This window comes from Rutilus rutilus, assembly GCF_951802725.1.
Source record: "Rutilus rutilus genome assembly, chromosome: 15".
Classification (NCBI taxonomy): Eukaryota; Metazoa; Chordata; class Actinopteri; order Cypriniformes; family Leuciscidae; genus Rutilus; species Rutilus rutilus.
In genome coordinates, this window is record NC_140220.1 from 4451311 (window position 1) to 4473752 (window position 22442).

General features: G+C 36.7%; 1 protein-coding gene across 1 annotated transcript in view; it reads left to right on the forward strand.

The window, feature by feature from the left end:
• The window catches only part of xrn2 (5'-3' exoribonuclease 2), a 32043-nt gene extending 9814 nt beyond the window's left edge, over window positions 1-22229 (forward strand). The window contains exons 18-30 of the mRNA XM_084432891.1: window positions 1926-2061; window positions 5438-5545; window positions 5665-5754; window positions 6240-6312; window positions 6406-6489; window positions 7352-7449; window positions 7609-7688; window positions 9119-9175; window positions 9591-9659; window positions 9803-9934; window positions 11331-11488; window positions 20386-20425; window positions 21930-22229. Of these exons, the coding sequence (XP_084289017.1) occupies window positions 1926-2061; window positions 5438-5545; window positions 5665-5754; window positions 6240-6312; window positions 6406-6489; window positions 7352-7449; window positions 7609-7688; window positions 9119-9175; window positions 9591-9659; window positions 9803-9934; window positions 11331-11488; window positions 20386-20425; window positions 21930-22080 (1276 nt within the window). The 3' untranslated portion in view covers window positions 22081-22229. The remainder of the gene's footprint in view (window positions 1-1925; window positions 2062-5437; window positions 5546-5664; window positions 5755-6239; window positions 6313-6405; window positions 6490-7351; window positions 7450-7608; window positions 7689-9118; window positions 9176-9590; window positions 9660-9802; window positions 9935-11330; window positions 11489-20385; window positions 20426-21929) is intronic.
• Window positions 22230-22442: the final 213 nt, after the last annotated feature.

A 22442-nucleotide genomic window follows, 5' to 3' on the forward strand; every position in this document is an offset into this window, starting at 1 on the left:
TAAAGACCTTACTTAATGAACCATTTGAATGAGCCATTTCTATCTACACACACCGCGGGTCCCCTTACATCGACATGTTTCTACAGTGGCCCTAAACGGACAAACGCGTTTCGTCACTGTTGTTCTTCGTGCAAAGAAGCTAAAGCTAAAGTCAGCGAATAAAACACTGACACAATGATGAACAAGTAACAATAATATTCACAATAACATAGTTTTACTGAATAATTAAGCAACCCTAATTTCTTAATTGATCTTTGTAAAGAAACCTCATTGCTTAACTGGCTACTCTCTGCTGTCTCAGACGACGACATCTTTTCCTTTTACTGAAGGAAATATTCTTCAGTTTAATGCAAAACAGAAATACGACAAATAGAATATCAGATCTCTGTCATATTGCAAAAAAAAAGCTTTTTTGTATAGTTTTTCACACTGTAACAATGCATCTTACAAGGAATTTGAGGGTATTGGACCTGGAAAGTCCTTGAAAGGTCCTTGAATATGAAGTTAACCAAGGTGTGGGAACCCTGTGATGATACAAATCATGCAGTTAGCTAACATGCATTTATTTAGGCAGTCAGTTATTAAAGCAGTTATTACAAGTTGTATTTAGGGATGGTCCACAATGTTGAGTAGCTGTCTAGTAATTTTTATTTTGGTAATATTTTACTATGGACTCTTTTCACATTTCTGGGGTCCTCAGAAGCAGAAGTCATTATAGTTGGATACATTTCTATAGTGGTGAAAAGAAACGTATAATATAATATTTGCATTTCCATTTGCTCCAATAGGAAAAGAAAAAACCCACAATAGCGTTTCTATGACTTCTAATCTTGGGAGATTTATTACAGTGGTCCGAAGAGAGAAAGATGTCATGCAGCAGTATCAACTAGTTTTCTGTCTTTTAATGCCAATATAGTATTAAGCCAGGCGATTTTTGCTGTCATACAAGTTTTCAGGCGATTACAAGAGAAAGCAGTTATTTTAAATTGTATTATTTCACAGTATTACTGTTTTTACTGTAGTTTTGATCAAATCAATGCTGCCTTGGTGAGGTGAGAAGAGACTACTTTAAAAAAACATATATATGTATTATTAATTTGATTTATTATTATTAATTAATTAGGGAAATAGTCCATCTTTCTAGCATGCTTCTGAGACTGTTCTGTTTTGTTGCTCTTTGTATTTCTGTTTCTGAATACAAGAGCGTATCATATGTAAAGTCCTACTAAACCCTTCCAGTTGTGGTCTGGTGAGCCTAAAACAAGCTTAATTATACCAGCCTTCCTTAAGACTGCTTTTTTTGACTAGTTGTTAATGACACTATTATCTTAGAGCTGCAGAATTTTAATGAAGTTTGCATCATTGATTTTGTTACCTACCTGTTTATTATTGTGAAGCTGCTTTGAAATGATCTATTTTATAATGTTCGATAGAAATAAAGGTGACTTGACTTCCACAAACTTCACACAAATCTCAGTGCGAGTCGTGCAGGAGTCTCTCGATGATGCGTGTCCGTACAGCCAGTGATTAATACAGCAAATGTTTCAGTGATTAGCTTTCCAACGCGGTCTAAATCGATTGGGTTCAATTGGTATTCATGGAGGTTTTCCGTGTCCCCGGTGGGACGCTGTAGAGGTTACACTAGACAGATGCATCTCATCCTTGATTATGTGAGCTGCGTTTCCAGAGCATGTCAAAATATCCTGACCAGCGCTAAGGTGGAAAACAAGTTTCCCATCGCCCCTTAATGGAGCCCGTCAAAGTGGGAAATTCTCATAGGCGTGCATATGCATAAAAGTGAACCCGATCAATTTGGCACAGAAGAGGCTGGTTTGTATTTAATGAGTTCAGGCCTTTCTTTGGAGAAGACAACAAACTGAGAGGCGTGTGTGTATCTGTGACGGTGTTATAAATGTTTTTCACAGGTTATGGGAGGACGGCTGGAAACAGCGTTACTACAAAACCAAATTTGATGTGGATGCGACGGACGATGAGTTTCGTAAGAAAGTGGTGAAGTCGTACGTGGAGGGCCTGTGCTGGGTGCTCAGGTACTACTATCAGGTAAATCACTGGTACACACACACACCTGAACCTGAAGGGTTATGGTCTTTAGAGTTGACCAGTTATTACATCTATTTTCATGACATTAAATGGATATTCCGCTTCATGCTCTCCATGTGCATATTGATGCCTATATAATGGATGCATGCTTTTTTGTGTAAATATGGATTAAAAGATTAAAAAGTTCCTAGACCAAGTAAGAGGCACAATGTTTATGCAATTGTGAGCCTTAAAGGGATAGTTCACCAAAAAATGAAAATCGTCAATTACTCACCTTAAATTAAATCTGTACATCAGATAAAGCGATAATGTCTCTTCAGAAAATTTGGACTAAACCGCTCAATTCATATGGAATAGTTTTACGATCTCTTTATGAACCTTTTGAAGCATCAATGTGGTATCGGTCAATGGAGGGACAGAAAACTCTCAGATTTCATCAAAAAGATCGTCATTTGTGTTACGAAGATGAACGAAAGTCTTATGGGTTTGGAACGACATGAGGGTTATTAATGACAGAATTTTTGGGTGAACAAACAAGCTCACAATTGGCTGGTCCACAGCTCAGCTTCAGTTCCTGAAGCCATCATGAATATAACACATGGAGATGCACTGGTTTGCCAGCCATAAATAGGAACTGGCCGGGTTTTGCCCAAAATACGTTGTTGTTTTTTTGTGGCCGATCTCTATTCCGGACTTGCGCACAAACTGCATTGCTATCATTTTCCAAAATGCAATTTGTGTGGAAATATTACAAAGTCTGTCACCTAGACTATAACACAGGCCAGAAATGAGACACACCGAAGACAGATGCAAAGAAGAGAAGAGACGCAAGCTCACTGTCCACGATGCCTGAAATATTAAAGACAAATATTATATTGATTGGGGGGGGGGGGGGGTTTATATGAATGTATCTCTGAAGGAAACGGTCTTCAGTTTGATGATGGCATTTTCTTTTCCTCTTACATCCATATAAATTAGTGTTTATAAGCGCAGCTGCTTTTACTTGCACCAGTACCAAAGAAACACTTGCGGTTCCATAAGCGCCACCTACTGGCAGAGTGAATTTGCATAATAATTGTATAATTTAAATTAGATTTAATTTAAAAACAACTGCTCATACTACATGTGTGTAGCATCTTTGTTTGGATCATGATTACATTCAGTGGTTGCCTCTAATTTTAAATGGCTACAAATATTTTTTTGTTTAAGGTCAGTTTGGTGTGTTCTTGAGCAAATAAACAACAAATACTTTTGGTTAAAGAAAAAAATAGGCAATCGGAATTGGCCAATTTGCTTTTTTATTTATTTATCTGAATCGGCAATGAAAAATCATGATCGGTGCATCACTAATTACACACTTATTTCCTAACTTTTATTCTTTTCTCCTTTTCACTTATGAGTTTGTACATTCTGTTTTAAAATAGATCCAGGAAATGTTACAGAATATCCCCTGCTTCATCTGTTTGTTCATCAGATCTAGGATCAAACAGCTTTGCGCTGTGTTTGCGCTGCTCTTTGAGCCAGTTAGTGTTATGTAGTTGAGTTTTAATGCAGGGTCTTGATCTTTAGCTTTAAATTCAGTCATTAGAGCTCCGTTCTCTTCAGTAGATCTCTGGTTGATTAGAGCTCCGTGTGCAGGGATTTGTCCGCAGTAATTGGAGCTCTATATATATGCGTGGCCTGCACTCGCTCCATGTGCTCGCGGATGAGAGCCGTCCCACGGGAACCGCTGAACAGATTCGTTATGGAGTCTCGCTGCTGTGTGAGATGCGTTTGCTCCTTTCTGCCACACATTCGCTGATTCTCTCTCTCACACACACACGCACGCACGCACACACACACGCTGCCAAATGGTAGATGTTCAGGGCCAGATCTCCACATGGCCTTTATTTACCCATATTAGGGTGTCTATTTTTTCATTTGAGGTGTCACAAGTATAATTTCTATTGCATGGATTTCGTGCACCTTTTGCCACTTGACAATGTCAATTCCAATGCAGGAAATTAATAGATCGGTTGACTCTGTAAAGCAGAAAGCTGCCACTGACTTCACCAGAGCGCCAAAGAGATTTCCAAATGCGTTCTCTCATAAACTTGATTTATCCAATTTTTTTTGTCAAAATTGTTAATGATTGTTTTATGATGTTACGTTTGGCCCTTTGTGATCCCTTTTTATATATATATATATATATATATTATATTTTAGATAGATAGATAGATAGATAGATAGATCGATCACAAAGGCCCAAACGTAACATCATAAAACAATCACTAACAATTTTTACATAAATTTATTGGAATATTTATTTTAGAATATTTTAAAGCAAGACATTACTGGAGAGCTTATTTGTCAGGTTTTTTTATATAAGGTAATAAACTATTATAGAGTTTATACAGTGCAAAGGCCTATAAATAATAAAAAAATAAAATACAGTTTGAAGCATAAATATTTTTTTAAAAATCTAATTTAATAAAATAATTCATTTTGTATTGTAAAGCTTGTATTGTAAAGCCTAAGTATTTTTTTTTAAATACTTATTTTGAGCTTTAAGCTGACAATTGTGATTGTTGAATATCTATCTATCTATCTATCTATCTATCTATCTGCGACAAAGGCACAAAGATATTAAGCAATTAACATTATTTTCTATAAAGCTGCTTTTGAAACTGTTTTGTAAAAAGCGCTATGCAAATAAATTGAAATGAATAAACGATATTTACCTACATATGTTTACAGAATATAACAATGCCTCACATGGACTTCATAAACAGCTTTGAGTGATGACTCGGATGAATCATTGAGTCTTTAGAAAAGATTCATTGTAATGTACCATTTGAAAGAACTGATTTTCAGAAATTAACTGACTGTAAACCTCAGTAGAAAACAAATGGCAGAAGTCTGACACTGACAAAACTGCCCCTCTTTTCTTTAATGCATTTTTCTGGTTGGTTTTGGATCAGTTTTTGGGGGATTGTACATTTTTAAAAGCAGGATCTACTTAAAAAAAAATAACAATTGTAAATGTTTGAGTGCGCTAGCATGTTAATGACCTGAAAGGGAATAGACATGGACTAAATCCACAAATTTTGGTGTTTCATGAGTGTGTTTGTGTCTTTTGTTAAAGCCCTTTTGGTTCTCTCTTAAACTGTCTGGCCTAAATATGCCCTCTGGAGTGTTAATTGAGCTGCAAATTTGATGGTGTATCAAGGTCTCCCATTGAAAGGGCTAATGGAAGAGGTCTTAAAAATGACTTGGGTTGAAGGTCTTTCAAAATCGAGCATTTCTGATTGAAGTAACTGAAGATGTATTTAACTTGTCTTTGTGTGGTACGACAGACTGTCTCTGAGTGTCTGGGTTTTTTTTTTATTTGTCACAGGGTTGCGCATCCTGGAAGTGGTATTTTCCCTTTCATTATGCTCCGTTTGCCTCCGACTTCAAAGACATCAAGGGCATGTTCAGCGATTTCGAGAAAGGGACCAAACCGGTAATTTGAAACGCATTGCATGGTCACACAAACTCTGTTATGGGTGATTTTTGTTTTGTCCTTGTGTTCCTGATGTGTTGACTCTTGATTTGCACAATGTCATCATAATTCATCTGCAGTTCAAACCTTTGGAGCAGCTCATGAGTGTATTTCCCTCTGCCAGTGGAAACTTTCTGCCGACGACATGGAGAGCTCTGATGACTGACCCAGTGAGTGGCAGATTTACCTCTGACTTCTTATACATGAAACAGCATTCACAGTGCATTAAACTTCCATCATATACGCTGTAGGATTTCCTCAGGAAAAATTTTCACTCAAATTGCTATTAAATTTCACAAATAATTACAAAGAAATGTCAAGTGACTGGACTTTCAAGTGAAAGTTTTTGATTGTTGGGAATTTGATTTGAAAGAGGCATGGATCAGCAGATTTAGTCAACATATTCATACATTTATTTAAATTCAGTTATATCTATCATTAAATGTATGAGACAAGCAATTGGAAATTCTACTTAAAATACGATTTAAAAGTTTACTTTTTTTATTCAATACATGATTTAAATGTCTTTTAAAAATGATTAAACGAACATGCACACAAATTTTTTTCTTTTATGCCTAGTAACACCAAAGACATTCGAGAGTGTAAAGACCATTAATTTCTAAATGTTCTTTCTCTTTGTAACTGTCTTTAACAGGAGTCCTCAATCATTGATTTCTACCCTGATGACTTTGCCATTGATTTGAATGGGAAGAAATATGCCTGGCAGGGTCAGTGCTTAGCCTTGAGCTTCACAGTCTGAACAGAAACCATGAGTGCTGTATTGTTTTCAGTCATTTATTTTGGTCTTCTCCTCGTGACAGGTGTTGCTTTGTTACCGTTTGTGGACGAGCGGAGGTTACGCGCAGCATTAGCAGAGGTCTACCCTGAATTGACCCCAGAAGAGAGTAAGGCATATACCTTCATAGCCAATAAGCAGTCGAGCAGAAATACTTGCGGATCATGTTCTGTCCTTAACTCTTTCCCTGCCATTGATGGAATTTTCCATCATTTGAGACGACGCTTCTCCGCCATTGACCGAAAAGGACATTTACTTTTTACATTTATGCCTTTTGGCAGACGCTTTATCCAAAGTGACTTACATTTCAAGGTTCACATTTTTACCAGTTCTTGCTTTCCATGGGAATTGAACCCATGACCTTGGCGTTGCAAGCGCCAACGCTCCACCGTTTGAGCTACAGAAAAGCTACTGAATCTCCTGATCAAAACAGGCAAAGAAGAATCAGAAACAAATGGTAGCATATGTAAGTAGATGCATATGTAAAATAATGCGATCATCAAGATTAAACAGAATATAAATCAAAACGGCCTAATGTTACTGAATGAAATGTCGTCCGAGGATGAGCTATAGGGCTGTGAGGCTTTGAACTCAATCTACTCCAGCTGTGTTTTGATCATCATTGGTATTAATCCCATCCAGATGTAGTGTCTTTGATTTGTTTAAAATGTTGCTTTTTGTTTATGAAACTTCAAATGTTGATTTAAAAAAAAGAATGCATGAACCGTTGTTGAAAAGCAGAATGTCTGTTCTTTCTTTTGATATATTGCTTGTTCAGATAATTCACACAACAAAATATTCTGGGGGTCAGAAATTTGTGTGTGTGAGAAAATTATCAAAAATGTGGCTGGCAACTTTTTTTTTTTTTTTTTTTTAAACCCTGGCAGGGAAAGAGTTAAATTATTTTCTGCTTTAAAGTGTTTTATCTTTGGTGTTGTAATCTTTCTGTACCATCTGATGGTTGTTTTCAGTGAGAAGGAACAGTCTGGGAAGTGATGTCCTGTTTGTTGGGAAGTCCCACCCCCTGTGCGATTTCATCCAGGAACTCTACCGTGCAGAATCTCATGAGGTACTGGTCTTCCTCTATATAACCCAAACTTATCGTCCAGCTGAAAAGTGACAGTTTTTGATCGATTAATCATGATAATTATAATAACAAGATTCTGTTTCTGCCATGTTCTCATTTAAATTCTCTCAGTCTGTAAATGTCCAATGCTCTCTCTTCAAGGCCACTGAGATCCCTGCAGAATTTTGCCATGGAATCCAAGGTATATTAAATCTAGATGAAGACCCTATTCTACCAGATAAGTAAGGAGACAACACGTTTATCTTTTGTTTCTTGATGACTTTGTGTTTTGCCTAGGGGTGGGGGGGGGGAGAGAAATCAATTCACATATGAATCACATATAAACATATCACATATAAACATTTGGGAGCAAATCGGATGTGTAACATTATATTAGATTATCCTGTTGCCATCTGTTTCATTAATTCATTAATTTGATTTTTGTAGTATTTCTTAAGACATTTTAAATAAAACTAGGATGCTATACCTGAAAAACTTAGTTGATTTAATTTGTATATATGTGTATATATGAAGGGTTCAGATGCAAAAGCCTCTAAGTGCCATCTGAAATTTTCTTCTAGAATGATCATTTTTATAAAGCTTGTATATTTAAGGTCAGTAATTTCCCTTAAATGACAATTAATAGGTAATTTGCATTGCCATTTAAGTGAAATTATTGAACTTAAATATATAAGCTTGATAAGAATCATTCTAGAAGTAAATTTCAGATGGCACTTAGAGGCTTTTGCATCTGAACTCTTCATATATATATATATATATATATATATATATATATATATATATATATATATATATATATAATAATAAATTATTATTATTATTATTATTTTTTTCTATAGTATTTGTCCTGTTGTTTTATTTTCATTTTATTAACCAGTTTAATATTTGCAAAAGTTTTTTATAATTAGTATTTTGAGTTTTTGAACACCACTGTTATATTGTAGTCAACATTACAATTGACATCTTAACATATATCCCATAGCGATGATACACTTTTGAATAAAATAAATAAATAAAAGGATTAAGCCAAAAGAGGTAATAGAAATCAGATAGAAAAAAAAAAAAAAAAATACAATAATAAATGTAAAAAAATAAAATAAATAAAAACACATGGATCAAATGTACAGGTTTACAATAAGCACCATGCTCTCATCTGGTAGCAATATATTGCACGTATTTTCCTCATTTCGCCTATATTTGCACAAGTAATTTTTTTCTATCAAGGAATTTTATTTATGTACTAAGTTGATATTCTGTCTGTATCAGGGCTGCCTTCCTTTATTACAGAAGACTGCCAGTAGTGTGTGTAATGATTGCAGTCAGCTTAAAAAACAAAATCCATTTCAAGGTTTACAATTAATTCAGAGATTTTTTTCTTTCCCTTTTTTTCTTTTTTTCTTAGACCTATTAAACTGTTTACCTGCAGTCAAATAAGAAAAGTAACACAAAACCGTAAACTATTAAAATTGGATTAAAAATCGAGAATCTATTGTTTTTAATTCGTGACCTCAAGAATCAATTTGAATCGAATCGTGAGGGACCAAAAGATTTCCACCCCTAGTTTAGTCATTACCTGGACAATGTCTGTTGAGGCACTTGAGACTAAAGCTTTACAAATCCTGTGAAACAACATCCTTTTTGTTTTCCTCAGACCAGTGGAGTCACCCATCCCAACACTGAGAGACATCCGCAGCAGCTGTGCTATCGGGTAAGAGTTTGTTTTATGCATCAACCAATTATCCGCCAATGCGCATCAAATAACGTCTGATTCACAGATCTGATCAGTATTGATTTATTGCTAGGCGTCTGCATCTTTCAACCCTTCCCTTTCAGTTGCTATTCTGTGTATCAGTCTGGTTCTTTTAAGCCCTATCAGCTTCTCAAGGGCTCATATTTGTGCCCTTCCAGAGAGACGCATGACCATCTCAAATAAACATGGTTGTACATTTGTAGTGTAACCTGCTGATATTTACTGGTTCCTCTAGAGGTCAGACGCTGCATGAAACCCAGAGATGTTCAACACAAACTTGAGACTTGACTGATGCAGTTTATCTGAATGGCTCTGCAATGAGATGTTTCCACTTAAAGTTTGTACTTAAATAGTGATTGTTTCTGGTTGGCAGAATCAAATTTCAGGATCCGCAGTATGATGATGGCTTTGTGTTCAAGGCTGTTATCCTACCAGGGGCAAAGTAAGTGCTGCACTATTCAATGAAAATGCATAAATATCAAGACCTATTGAATAATCGCATAAAAGCGAGTTTGAATATATCGAATGGGCTTTTCAATGATGTTTGAATATTTTATATTTATGTATTACAATTTCTCACTCCAGGATCCCTAGCAAGGTTCTGAAACCAGGTGACTTTGAACAGAGTAACCGTGGCCGATCATGGAGACCTCAACTGGGATTCAACCCAAACCGCCAACAAGCCCACCTGGACCAATCCGGTTTCAGAAAGCTCAAGTAAAGAAAATCCCATAGAATCCATCAGTTTATTTGGTTGAATTCTTGCATTTAATGTTTGTAAGTGGTATTGTGTAAAAAGAAACCAAATTAGTGCAATAGTTTGTATAAAACGGGCTAATTAAACATCTGGTGAATTCAGGCTTCAATGAGGAGAGATGAATTATGCATGGTGTTTAGGGGAGATGTATGCAGATGAAAGCTCACCAAAGACTTAATTTCTTAATGAAAGCAGTTTGATTGGATGGCACAGACAGGTGTTCTTGGACTTCAAATAGTTCTGTGAAGGGTTTTATTTATTTTTTACACTTTAAACCCTCTAATTTTCAATGTTTCTTTGTCAGAATATTTGACATTTAAGGGATATTTAAATATTTTAGTTCAGGAGTTATCAATCTTTTCTCACCAAAAGCAGTTTTAATTATGCATTTATTTACTATTTATATTTAAGTTGTGGTCATTTATATTCGTTTTATTTTTTATTTATCAAATAATTGATAAGCCAAGGCTAAATAATTCAGCATTATTTCATTTAAAGGAATAGTTCACCCAAAAATGAAAATTATCCCATAATTTACTCCCCCTCAAGCTGTCCTAGGTGTATATGACTGTCCTCTTTCAGCCAAACACTATCAGAGTTGTATTCAAATATACCCCTGCTCTTCCAAGCTTTATAATGGCATTGAATAGTGCCCAAGTTTTTGAAGCTCCAAAAAGCACATCCATTCATCATACAAATAATCCATATGGGTCCAGTGTTTATAAAGGCCTTTTGAAAAAGCAAATGTGTTTTTGTGAGAAAAATATCCATATTTAAAGCTTTATAAACTATGATCACTGGTTCCAGCAGCGGCCGCACACGTGTTCACGAGAGAGTCGAGTTTCGGCTGAAAGGTATAAAGTTTTAAAAACTGATATTTTTCTTACAAAAACTCATCACTTCGTGTTCAGAAGGCATTTATTAAACCCACTGGATTATGCCTGGTTCAGTCTACACAGTCTGAACCCAGCATTACTTTTATGAAAAATGGATGTTTTTTTTTTTCTCTAAGGATCTATTCAATGCCATTACAAACTCCTAGGAAGGCTTGAGGGATCATTAAAATTTTTGTGTGAACTATTCCTTTAACGAAAAACAATTTTTAATACTTTGTTTTATTAAATGATAACAATAACCCAAAGACCCCCTCTGCCAACTTGGGGACAGCCAACCATGAACCAGAGATATCAAAATAAATGCATTAATACATTCCAATAAATGTAGAATTTTTTTATTAAATTATATTCAATTTTGAAATCCTTGCAGTGTAACCTCCAGGGGCTAAAAACCCTGATCATCAACATATAAAAACTTCCAACTCATGTCAATTTTTTTCTCTTTCTCCCTCTCTTTCAGTCACCATGTGGGCATGAATCAAGGGGCGGGTCATTTTGGCCGTGGCCAGTCTTTCGAGGGTCAGCATAGTGGCGGTCAGTACAGCAATGCCCCGCCACCCAGAAACTACAACCAAGGAAACTACCGTCCACCCCGAGGCAATTACCCTCAAAACCAGTGTGAGTTTAAACTTTCCTAGAGTAAAATCAACTTAAGATAATTGAAAAACGATCACATGAACACTTTTTTTTTTTTAAATTTTTTTTTTTTAAACTGATGCCTATAATTATTAGGTTTGGGTACCGAACTCGGTACTGTATTTGTGTACCGATTCACATTAAATCAATTGGTGCCAAATTTCGGTGCCTGAGAACGCATCTGGGCGCGAGACTATTTAAATACGAATCCTGCATGTTCTGCGTGTCTCTGTGTGAATGAGTGGTGCAGACGTGCGGTTTCATTTACCACACGCACACACACACACACACACACACACACACTGAGGCACGCGTGATGCTCGCAGTGTTTTTCAGCCTCTGCAGTCTCAATATATGAGAACGTGAATGCATTTCTAGAGCCGCTCTGAGAGTCACTGAAGTTTATCAGCATTTTACAGTTTCATTTAAGAAAAACTATCGTTATATCATGGAAACTCACGGAAGCTCAAAGGTCTTCACCACAACCCGTCAAAATAAAAGTTTGGTTTTACTTGATAATATATAACTGTTGTACAATAGATTTTAGATATCTCAATTTAATACTAATACTAATGATTATCAAATTTATTTAAGGAATAATCACACTTTTTCTTCTATGTTGTAATTTTAACAGTATAAAGCTCAGTTGTGCTGCATGTTTGACAAAAAATAGTTTAATTTAATATAAAAGATCAATTAAATTAATGTTTTATGTCTTCATTTGATTACTAAAAAATTAACACAGAATTTTTGTGTTACAAAACCCTTCATTTATTTATAAGCATCACAGACAATGGCAGACAAGGCAGCTCTAGCATAATGTCAATGACACTTCTACAAATGGCTTAACAGTTATTGAGGTAAATATGCCTCAAGTAAAAAAAAAGGTACCGAATTTTAGGTACCGGTTTAAATGTTAACGTACCCAACCCTAATAATTAGCTATAAAATATTTTTGTTTACCAAATATTTGCTGGTGGTTCGCTAATCTTGATAATTTTTTGGATCATCATGGCAGCATGAGCCTACAGTTTAATCTTTTTGCACACGTTTTTGTTTTCCACACACAATCAAGATCATTTATTAGTTTAACTTGATATGAAACGCAATTCCTTATCAGGGCTCCACATTAACGCTTGTCCGAAACAAGTGGATTTTCTGAAGGGGCAAGTCTAATTGAATTTGACCAAATTTAAGTATTTGTAATGAAAGATGATGCATACATTTAATATGATTAGGGGAGAAAATGTCATTTATAAAGTAAAAAAAAAAATGCACCCAGGGTAAATATCACAAATATGCTGATAGAACACTGAGAATATTTAATAGATTATATTTACACCACAAAAAAAAAATGTCTGTACAAGCAATATTTTTACTCCGACAAGTGAATGACCGATTTACTTGTTTGAAGGACAAGCACATGACGAGGCTTAATGTCGAGCCTTGCTCATACTATAAGGCTTTTTCACACAGTCCACTTGTATTCCAGTGGTCCAGAGACAGGCCTTTGTGTCTGGGCAGCGTTTAATACAGTCGTTTGGTGACACCAAGGGACAGGAGTCGCTCTTGATGTGTACAGTGATCTGTGTTCGTGAGCAGCCTCCTGCGCTGCTCTCCTCCGCCGTCACTTTGATGTGCCAATTTGCAAGCTGATGAATAATGGCATCTGTGGGCGAATGGAAGCCGCCCTGCTGCCACTTGATGCAAATAGATGTTTGGGGGGTTTTGCTGATCACTGCTGCTCTTCAGTGGCCTGTGCACTCCGGCCCTGATGCAAAACCCTCCAGTTAAACATGCAACACAGTAACCGTCCTCAACGCCATTCGTGTTTCTATGAATAAAGCCGGGTTCACACTGTACGATTTTGGCCGGGATTTGACCGTTTGAGACAAATGTTGAGAATCTGGGGAAAGCGAAAGAGAATTTTACTTGCCAGACCGGACAAGTGGCCTGATTAAAACGTCAATGACAACAACAAAAATCACCAAAATGCAATAATGAATCTGATTTTATTACATTTAGTGTAAGTGGCGATCGATAGCGTATAATGTACTATCGTTAAAAAGGTCGTACGAAATCAAAACAAATTAGCGCAGCAAAGAAACTTGGTTAAACATACTGCGGTTAAAAAAATCAAAATGTGGAGTTTTTAAATTTATAACAAATGATACAGTTAGGCAACATCACATGACCAAGAGTGCTGTCTTCCTAAATACCATAATGATTGATACCACTTACATTTTTAGATGTAATATTGAATTTGTTCTATTTCAGCAGTGAAAATATTTCCAAACAAAGATCACAGCGGAACCATAACGCATCTCACAGCAACACTCGGCCCTGTTTCATTCCTGAATGATTCAGCGTTTTGAACGAATCAGTTGAGTCAAAGATTCAATGACCCATTCATAAACGACTGCCTCATTCTTAAATGAATCAGCCATTTGAACGAATTGTTTGAATGAATGATTCAATGAAGTCTTTGATCACTAGATTGACATGTTCAACGACGGCCGATTAATGAGTTGGACAGAATTTCATCGGAGATCAAATTTGGTTGTGTGTCAGAAGATTTGACGCACAGTCCTGTAGTCTGGCTTCTCCTACATCATCCGTCACATCAAAAACCAATAGGAACCTGAAGCAATTAGCGAGACAACAACAAACCACTTGCCCCACACGCATTTTTTTTTCTTTTTTTTTCTCAAAATTAACACTACAGATTGTTTTTGTCTGCTAGCTACTGTTTCGTTCGCTCATGTAATGCAGCTCAGAGTCACTGAATGTGTCACAGATTTATGTAAAACTCCGGACGAGTCTTCTTGCCCCCAAAATGGACCAAAAAAAAATCGCCATAAAGTAATTAAAGCTTTGTCTGATATTTAAGCTGTAATATCCTTTTATCTGCAGATCTCTATTGCAGTCGCACATAAATATGTCATTAGCTGCTTTTCCATTACCCTTTAAATTGTGCAAATTGTAAATACGCCCAATGGAAACACGTCAATTTCGCAAAATCTCCCGTTTATCGCTAAAGTTTTTCCGCTCGCATGAGGCGGTTTTTCAGGCAATTCGAAAAAGGAATATTTCACGCAACTGCAATGGAAACAGTTTTTGCGCATTTACATTTACATAATTTACAGAATTACAGAGATACTGGATTCTAAACCTCATAGAGGTGCCACAAGCAAGACCTCGAAGCAGAAATGAGAAATTGAGAAACACCTCAAATGTGATTTTTATTTTATTTTTATTTTATTTATTTTTGTAATGACTTGTCGCGAGAGGAAAAAATTACGTTTTAGTTGCATAACATCGGTTAATGGAAACGCCGTCATTTCGCAGTAGTTTTTTATATATATTTTTTTTTTAATCAAAAGTTTTGTGCAAATCTGTAATGGAAACAGATTTTTTTTTTCAGGTTTTTCTGAGATTAATGACTTGAATTATTTACAAAAAATATTATAAAACTTCAATATGTAATCCATGAGTCATGTATCCAGTTTTTATGGTGCTGCTTTTTGTCCTTGGAGCTAAAACAGCCACAGTCTCTCTTCACTTCACTATTCATCGAATAGAGCAGCATGCGCATTTCCGCAAACATCTCCTTTTGTGTTCCGTCTAAAAATGACACTTTTCCCGCAATTTATGTTTTATCAGTCAGGTAGTTGCATCGATAACCTCGTGACATTTTTTTCCCATGCTGCTATACTGGAGCTTTGTTTCTCTAGTGGAGTGTGTCTGTGTGCCAGAGACCAAATCCTCGTTAACTTTTCCCAGCTCGCTGTCCTTCTCCCTCTCCCTCCTGCGGTGTCGGCTCAATGCGAAGTTCCCGAGACGCGCTGAAGGCTTTTGTTAACCCTAATCAAAACAGCTGGTGCTAAAGGACCAACTAGTGTATTACAGTCCTGCGGTCTTCATTCTATGGATATTGATAAGCTGTATTGTAGAGGTTCATTACGGGCTCATTACAGAGATCAGGGTCCATCTGTGTGTGTACGTCTGCGCTCTGGGACGATGTAATCCCTGTGTTAAGTTAATGAGAACACTGTTTACTGTTGTTTTTAATGCGTAATCCTATTTGGGCTTTGTGTCAACTGGCTTTAACTTCCCAACATTCAGTGTGTGTGTGTGGACTGCAGTTGGTGTTTATTGAGAGCAGGATGAATTGGCTGTAATTTTGTCTTTCGTTTGACTGGTTGTGAGATGAGCTGGGATGAATTAGTGCTTGATAATGGAGGTGTAAGTGGGTGGTCCAGCCTCTTTCTCTCTCTCTCTGGTCATTAGATCTCACACTGCATTTTGGAGGTGTTTATTGGCTGCCAAATTAAATGTCTAGTACATCTGACAGCATCTGTTGCATGCTGTTAATCACCACAGTAAATTTGGTCTCGTCCTGCTTTTGTATAGTACGGCATATACAACAGACGTCATCAATGAGGCAAGACACTGCAGCTGAAATATGCAGAAGTATAGCCACAAGACAAAACATTATGGTAATATAAGATTCATGTCGTTAAAAATGCTCTGTATATTCAACTTTACATCTCCATTACGACCAATTTAAGCACTTGTACTGTGTTTTTTAGCTTGTCAGAGAAATCCCATTCGATAAATGGCAATCCCATAACACAATCTTTGACAGTGGCGTACACATGATTTGAATCACTTTAAATCTTGATTAGATTATGTAATGATTGTTATGAGCTTGATGCTTTGTATACTTTTAACCAATGCTTTTTTCTAAAGCGACTTACATTGCATTCAATGCAGCTTGTGTCGGTGAAAAGCTAAATGGGATAAAGCTGTATGGGATTTACATAAAGCTATATGGGATAAAGCTTTATGGGACTTGCATAAAGCTATATGGGATAAAGCTATATGGGACTTACATAAAACTATATGGGATAAAGCTATATGGGACTTAAAGCTATATGGGATAAAGCTATATGGGACTTGCATAAAGCTATATGGGATAAAGCTATATGGGACTTACATAAAGCTATATGGGATAAAGCTTTATGGGACTTACATAAAGCTATATGGGCTAAAGCTATATGGGACTTACATAAAGCTATATGGGATAAAGCTATATGGGACTTACATAAAGCTATATGGGATAAAGCTATATGGGACTTGCAAAAAGCTATATGGGATGAAGCTATATGGGACTTGCATAAAGCTATATGGGCTAAAGCTATATGGGACTTACATAAAGCTATATGGGATAAAGCTATATGGGATAAAGCTATATGGGACTTGCATAAAGCTATATGGGATGAAGCTATATGGGACTTGCATAAAGCTATATGGGATGAAGCTATATGGGACTTGCATGAAGCTATATGGGATGAAGCTATATGGGACTTGCATGAAGCTATATGGGATGAAGCTATATGGGACTTGCATAAAGCTATATGGGATTTCACTGACACAAGCTGCAATGACAGAAGAAAAATGTCATATGCTGACAGAGAACATGACAATTTAAGTGGAGACTGTTTTATTCTTACCTTTTATAAAGTAGTTTTAAAAGTCCATTCAGTATAAACTTAAAAAATTAGTAGTCGGATGCGCAATGTGTTTATGTAAACTGGTCGCGTGCTGCGTTCATCCAATCAATGACACAGCAAGTATGCAAATAAGAGTGTTTAGGAATATACAGTGTGAAACTGCAGGCTATGAATACCCAGTTTTATTGTCGATTATGAAACAGTGTGAGTCCATTTACCTGGAGTTTTAGATGACCCAGGGTTTACCATTTCATGTGCGAAATGCCCTATAATTAATTAATGCCGTTGTTGTTTTTAATTGATGTGCAACCTGTGCATATGATAACATCTATAAAAAAAAAAAATTTAGCTTTAGGTGTCCGTGACCCTTTATTAAAGCCATCTGTGCACTTACCCCATAGTCGTTCTTTGCAAGTGCATTACTATAAATGCAATTATTATTATTTTCTATGGTAAATGTCTTTGCATCGACACCTAGGTCATTCTTTTAAAAGCCGTAAAATCCTGTTGGCTTCCAAAGAGGGTTTTTTTTTTTTTTTTTTCATCTTTTACTCTACCTTCAAGCCTACATTTGTAAATGACAGCTTTTTCTTTTGGGCTGAAGTTCTTGTCTTTGTCCCTCTCACACACACACACACACACACACTCACAAACACACACACACACACACACACACACACACACACTCATCCCTGCTCCTGCCCCTATAAAACAAACAGCTCGGAGCCCCGCAGCTGGTGATCGCCTTGGCAACGGTGGATCAGGAAAGAAGCTGCTTGCTACTTTTTTTAAAGTCTGTCTTTGTGAAGGACCTGCAGCGCTGGAACTAGAGCACTTGAGCTCGCCGCAGCGCCGGCTGATGAATGCTTATTTCATTTAGCACGGGAAGAAATGCAAATGTGCCACTTTTGACGTCCCCCACCCCCCCCCCAACACTAAATCTTGTTCATATTACTGAACAACACAATTCACTTCATTTTCCTTGAAGTTAGAAGCTGATACAAATTAGGTTAATGCATTTTATTTTATTGATTTTATTTGTTCGCTGTAGCTTGGTTTGTGGTGGTAGTTGCTTTGGTTTGTTTTTTTTCCTCCCTGAAAATGCTGCCTAATGTCAGTGGAATTGGATCAGTTTGATTTTAATAAAAACATCCCACTCAAAAGTGCTTTATACAGCATTTGAGATATTATCTTGTTTACACAGTTGTGGCACCTCCTCAGAAAATCATTGGAGTTTTAAATTCAAGGTTCCACATTAAAGCAAGTAAATTAAGTGTATTTTAAACTAGAGCTTCCTGATTCTAGACAAATTGAGAATCACGATTTTTTTTTTTGTTTGTTTCAAACCGAGATCATGATTCTGAACAGACAACTGAACAAAATCGCATATAATTTACTAGTGGTTCTGACAAAATGTTAATTGCTGTAGTCCATTTAAGATGTTTAATGAATCAGAGTTATTTTAAAAAATCTGTTTGAACTCTAGTCACTAATGGTGTAATCGATGCAATCTTTATTTGAAGCGCCAAGTTGCTTTCAAAAGGTGATTTGGTCTATTTTGATCGCTACCACCGACATCAGCGTTAATATCCGAACTATAAGCTTTTTATCCCAGTGCTTCTGTGATCAATTGAATATTTAGATGTTCCTAAGGTGTTTTGAGTGATGCTAAGTGGTGGCTAGGGCATCACTAAGGTATTTCAGTGGTTGCTAGGGTGTTACTAAGGTATTTCAGTGGTTGCTAGGGTGTTACTAAGTTGTCTCAGTGGTTGCTAGGGTGTTACTAAGGTGTTTCAGTGGTTGTTGGTGAATGCTCATTTCATTTAGCACAGTTTTATAGTGGTTGCTAAGGTGTTTTAGTTATGCATTTGCTGGTGTTCTAGGTGGTTGCCAGGGTGTTGCTAAAACTTTACAATAAGGTTCCGTTTGTTAATATTTAACGGGTCCACGGATTCCACGCAAACATGAACTATGAACAGTTGTGATGTTCACGTTATGTTAACTGAGATGAATAAAATAAACCGTAACAAATATTTTGCTCATTGTTAGTGAATGCATTAAACTATTTGGACCTTTATTGTAATGTGTTTTTTTTTTTTTTGTGTGTTTTTTGTGTGTTTTTTTAGCATTGCCATGTGGTTGCTAGGGTGTTATCAAGGTGTGTCAGTGGTTGTTAGTGCTGCTATGTGATAGCTATGGTATTTTAGTGGTTGCTAGGGCATTACTAAGGTGTTTCAGTGGTTGTTGGTGAATGCTTATTTAATTTAGCACAGTTTTATAGTGGTTGCTAGGGTGCTGCTAAGGTGTTTTTGTTATGCATTTGCTGAGGTATTCTATTGGTTGCTTGCTGTGGTGTTCTAGGTGGTTGCCAGGGTGTTTCTAAAACTTTACAATAAGCTTCCATTTGTTAATGTGTAATGGCTCCACGCAAACATGAACTACCAATAAACAGTTGTATTGTTAATGTTATGGTAACTGAGATTAATAAAAACTGTAACAAATGTTTTGCTCATTAACATTATCTAATGAGACATTGTTGTGAAGTATTACTGTGTTTTCAGTGGGGTTTTATCATTGCCCTGTGGTTGCTAAGGTATTCTAGTGGTTGCTGGGGTGTTATCAAGGTGTGTCAGTGGTTGTTAGTGCTGCTATGTGGTAGCTATGATATTTTAGTGATTGCTAGGGCATTACTAAGCTGTTTCATTGGTTGTTAGTTGTGGTAGTTATAGTATTATAGTGGTTGCTAGGGCATTACTATGGTGTTTCAGTGGTTGTTAGTGAATGCTTATTTAATTTAGCACAGTTTTATAGTGGTTGCTAAGGTGTTGCGAAGGAGTTTGTGTTATTCATTTGCCAAGTTATTCTATTGTTTGCTTGGTATGCGTTCTAGGTGGTTGCCAGGGTGTTTCTAAAACTTTACAATAAGGTTTATATTGTTAATTGTAAACATATATTTAATGGATCCATGCGAACATGAAGTTAGAATGAACAGTTGTTGTTAACCGTTATTTTAACTAAGTTGAATAGATACTGTAACATACATTGCTTGTTGTCAGTTAAAGCATTAACGTAAACTGAGACCTTAGTGTCACTGTTTTTTTGTGTGTTTTTTTTAGCATTGCAATGCAGTTGCTAAGGTATTTTATCGGTTGTTAGGGTGTTCCATGTGGTTGCCAGGGTGTTTCTAAGGTGCTATGCAGTTGCTAAGGTATTCTGTTAATTGCTGTGGTGTTCTATAGGTCGTGTCCCATATATCTTGAATGATTATTGCTTCATGTCTAGATCGCAGATGTGCATGAACTAGTGTTCTGCTTTAGTAAACGCCACTAATAAAACTCTAATCGCCTGTTTTCATCTTCACAGATTCCTGGCAGACTCCGGCCAGCTCCACACCGTACACCAGGTAAGATGTTTTCTATACACTCACGGCCACATATATTTAGTCCCGAAGGTCATTGCAAGGTGCTCCCACAATGCACCTGTGACGGTCTGTATTATACGTCTCTTAATGCATTCAAGAATCCCGAGCAACAAAAACAAGACTCGAGTTACCTTTACCCTCCCGCCGTTCGCCGTCTTCCTGTGTAGGATACGAGTTATTGATGTTCTTCCTGGGGGGGCCGGCCTGGAATTAGTTTCTCTGCACGCTAAACAAATGTCCTGGTAAAGAGGTTTGCAGGGCTTAATGAGGCAGCACTAATGCGGGCGCAGTTCACCGTCTCTTGTGCGCAGGGGCCGCACAGAGCCGCCATTGATTCTGGCTCCAGACCACTTCAGGGACTAATCAGCTTCTTTTGGTTCAACTTTTTGGGCCCGGCAGCCCATTGTGGCCCTGTGTCACCTTAGGTCAGTAGTTATTAGAGCAGAGTTTCTTTAACCGTTCAGGACGGAGCCGAATGAAACGCACAAGGAACCTGGAGGAGGGATTATGGATTCCTCAGGAAGATTGTGACCTGCGTCAGTAATGAGGGATGCCTGTCTGTCCCGATGGTTTCTTTAGAGACCGATAGATGTTTGGGAGGAGTGGGTAGGTGAGCGCTGGTTACGGACGTGTTATTCGTAGCGTTCGGGAGACTTGAATTTTGATGCGGAGGAGCGAAGTGGAAATCAAAGACTGAACTTTAAAACGCTGCTTGAACGCCTGTTTGTCCTGCCTTGGGTTTGAGCTTTTTTGCAGTTTCAAATGATCTAATGAAAGATTAGGTTTTTCTGATGTCCAGGAAAAAAACAGGAAATATGAGTGAATGTCAAAAATATGATTATCCAAATCTCAAGAAAATTGTGGGAATATCTATAGTTCAATAATAATAATAATAATAATAATAATAAAAATGTTGATTACATAAGACATGTTATAACAACAAACTTATGACAAACGGAATATCTTCTGCTCACCAAAGCTGCATTAAATTGATCAAAAATACAATAAAAATGAATTTTGTGAAATATAATTGCAATTTAAATAACATATAGAAATATATAGAAAAAAATAACATTTTTTATGTATGTATATAAAATACATTTTTAATGCTTTGAAACATGTCTGATTATTTTCAGTTAATAACAGTTCTGCTGCTACATATTTTTTGTGAAACCGATGATTGCATTTTATTTTTCAGTATTCTTTGATGAATAAGTTCAAAAGAACAGCATTTATTTTCTTTTTTTTTGTTACATGTCTGTCACTTTTAATCAAGTTCATGCATTCTTGCTGAATACAAGTATTAATTTCCTTCACACACACATCTTATTGACCCCAAACTTTTGAACAGTATTATTTATAAGCTACTTTACCTTTATAATACCTGTATTATTTTTGTTACTGCTCTATCAGGTTGTATTTTTTTCTGAAGCTTCCCGAACTCTCTTTACTTTACTTTAAAGTGCCCCATGTTTGCTCTCCACAGGTTCCAGCAGGGAGCTCAGGGCTGGGATCAGTCGTACCAGCAGAACCAGCAGAGCCAGCAGAGAGGACGAGGAGGCTGGAGGCCCGCGCACGGCCAGCAGGACCACCGCGGAGGAGGAGGAGGAGGAGGAGGACGCTACAACTGGAGCTGAACGCTGCTTCTTTTCTATTCCAACATAACATTGTCTTTTTTGGGCTGTTGATTTGTAAAGTTTTTCTTGTTTTACTGACAAAATGTTCTTATGTACTGATTTTTAAGAATATGCCTGTAAAACTTATGAAATACACATAAGAGACAAGACTGCTGAGTTTGATTTATTTGGTGTGTGTGTGTGTGTGTGTGTGTGTTAGGCATTCATTAGATTCTCAATTCTAATGGTTTATTTTAATGTTGCTCCTAATTCATAGCTGTGGTGAGCCCAATTTTTTTTTGTGTATTTTAATCTTTAAATTAATATTCATAGCTTATCTCTTGGCAATTATAGATGCAGATGGACATTTAGAGTGTTTAAAT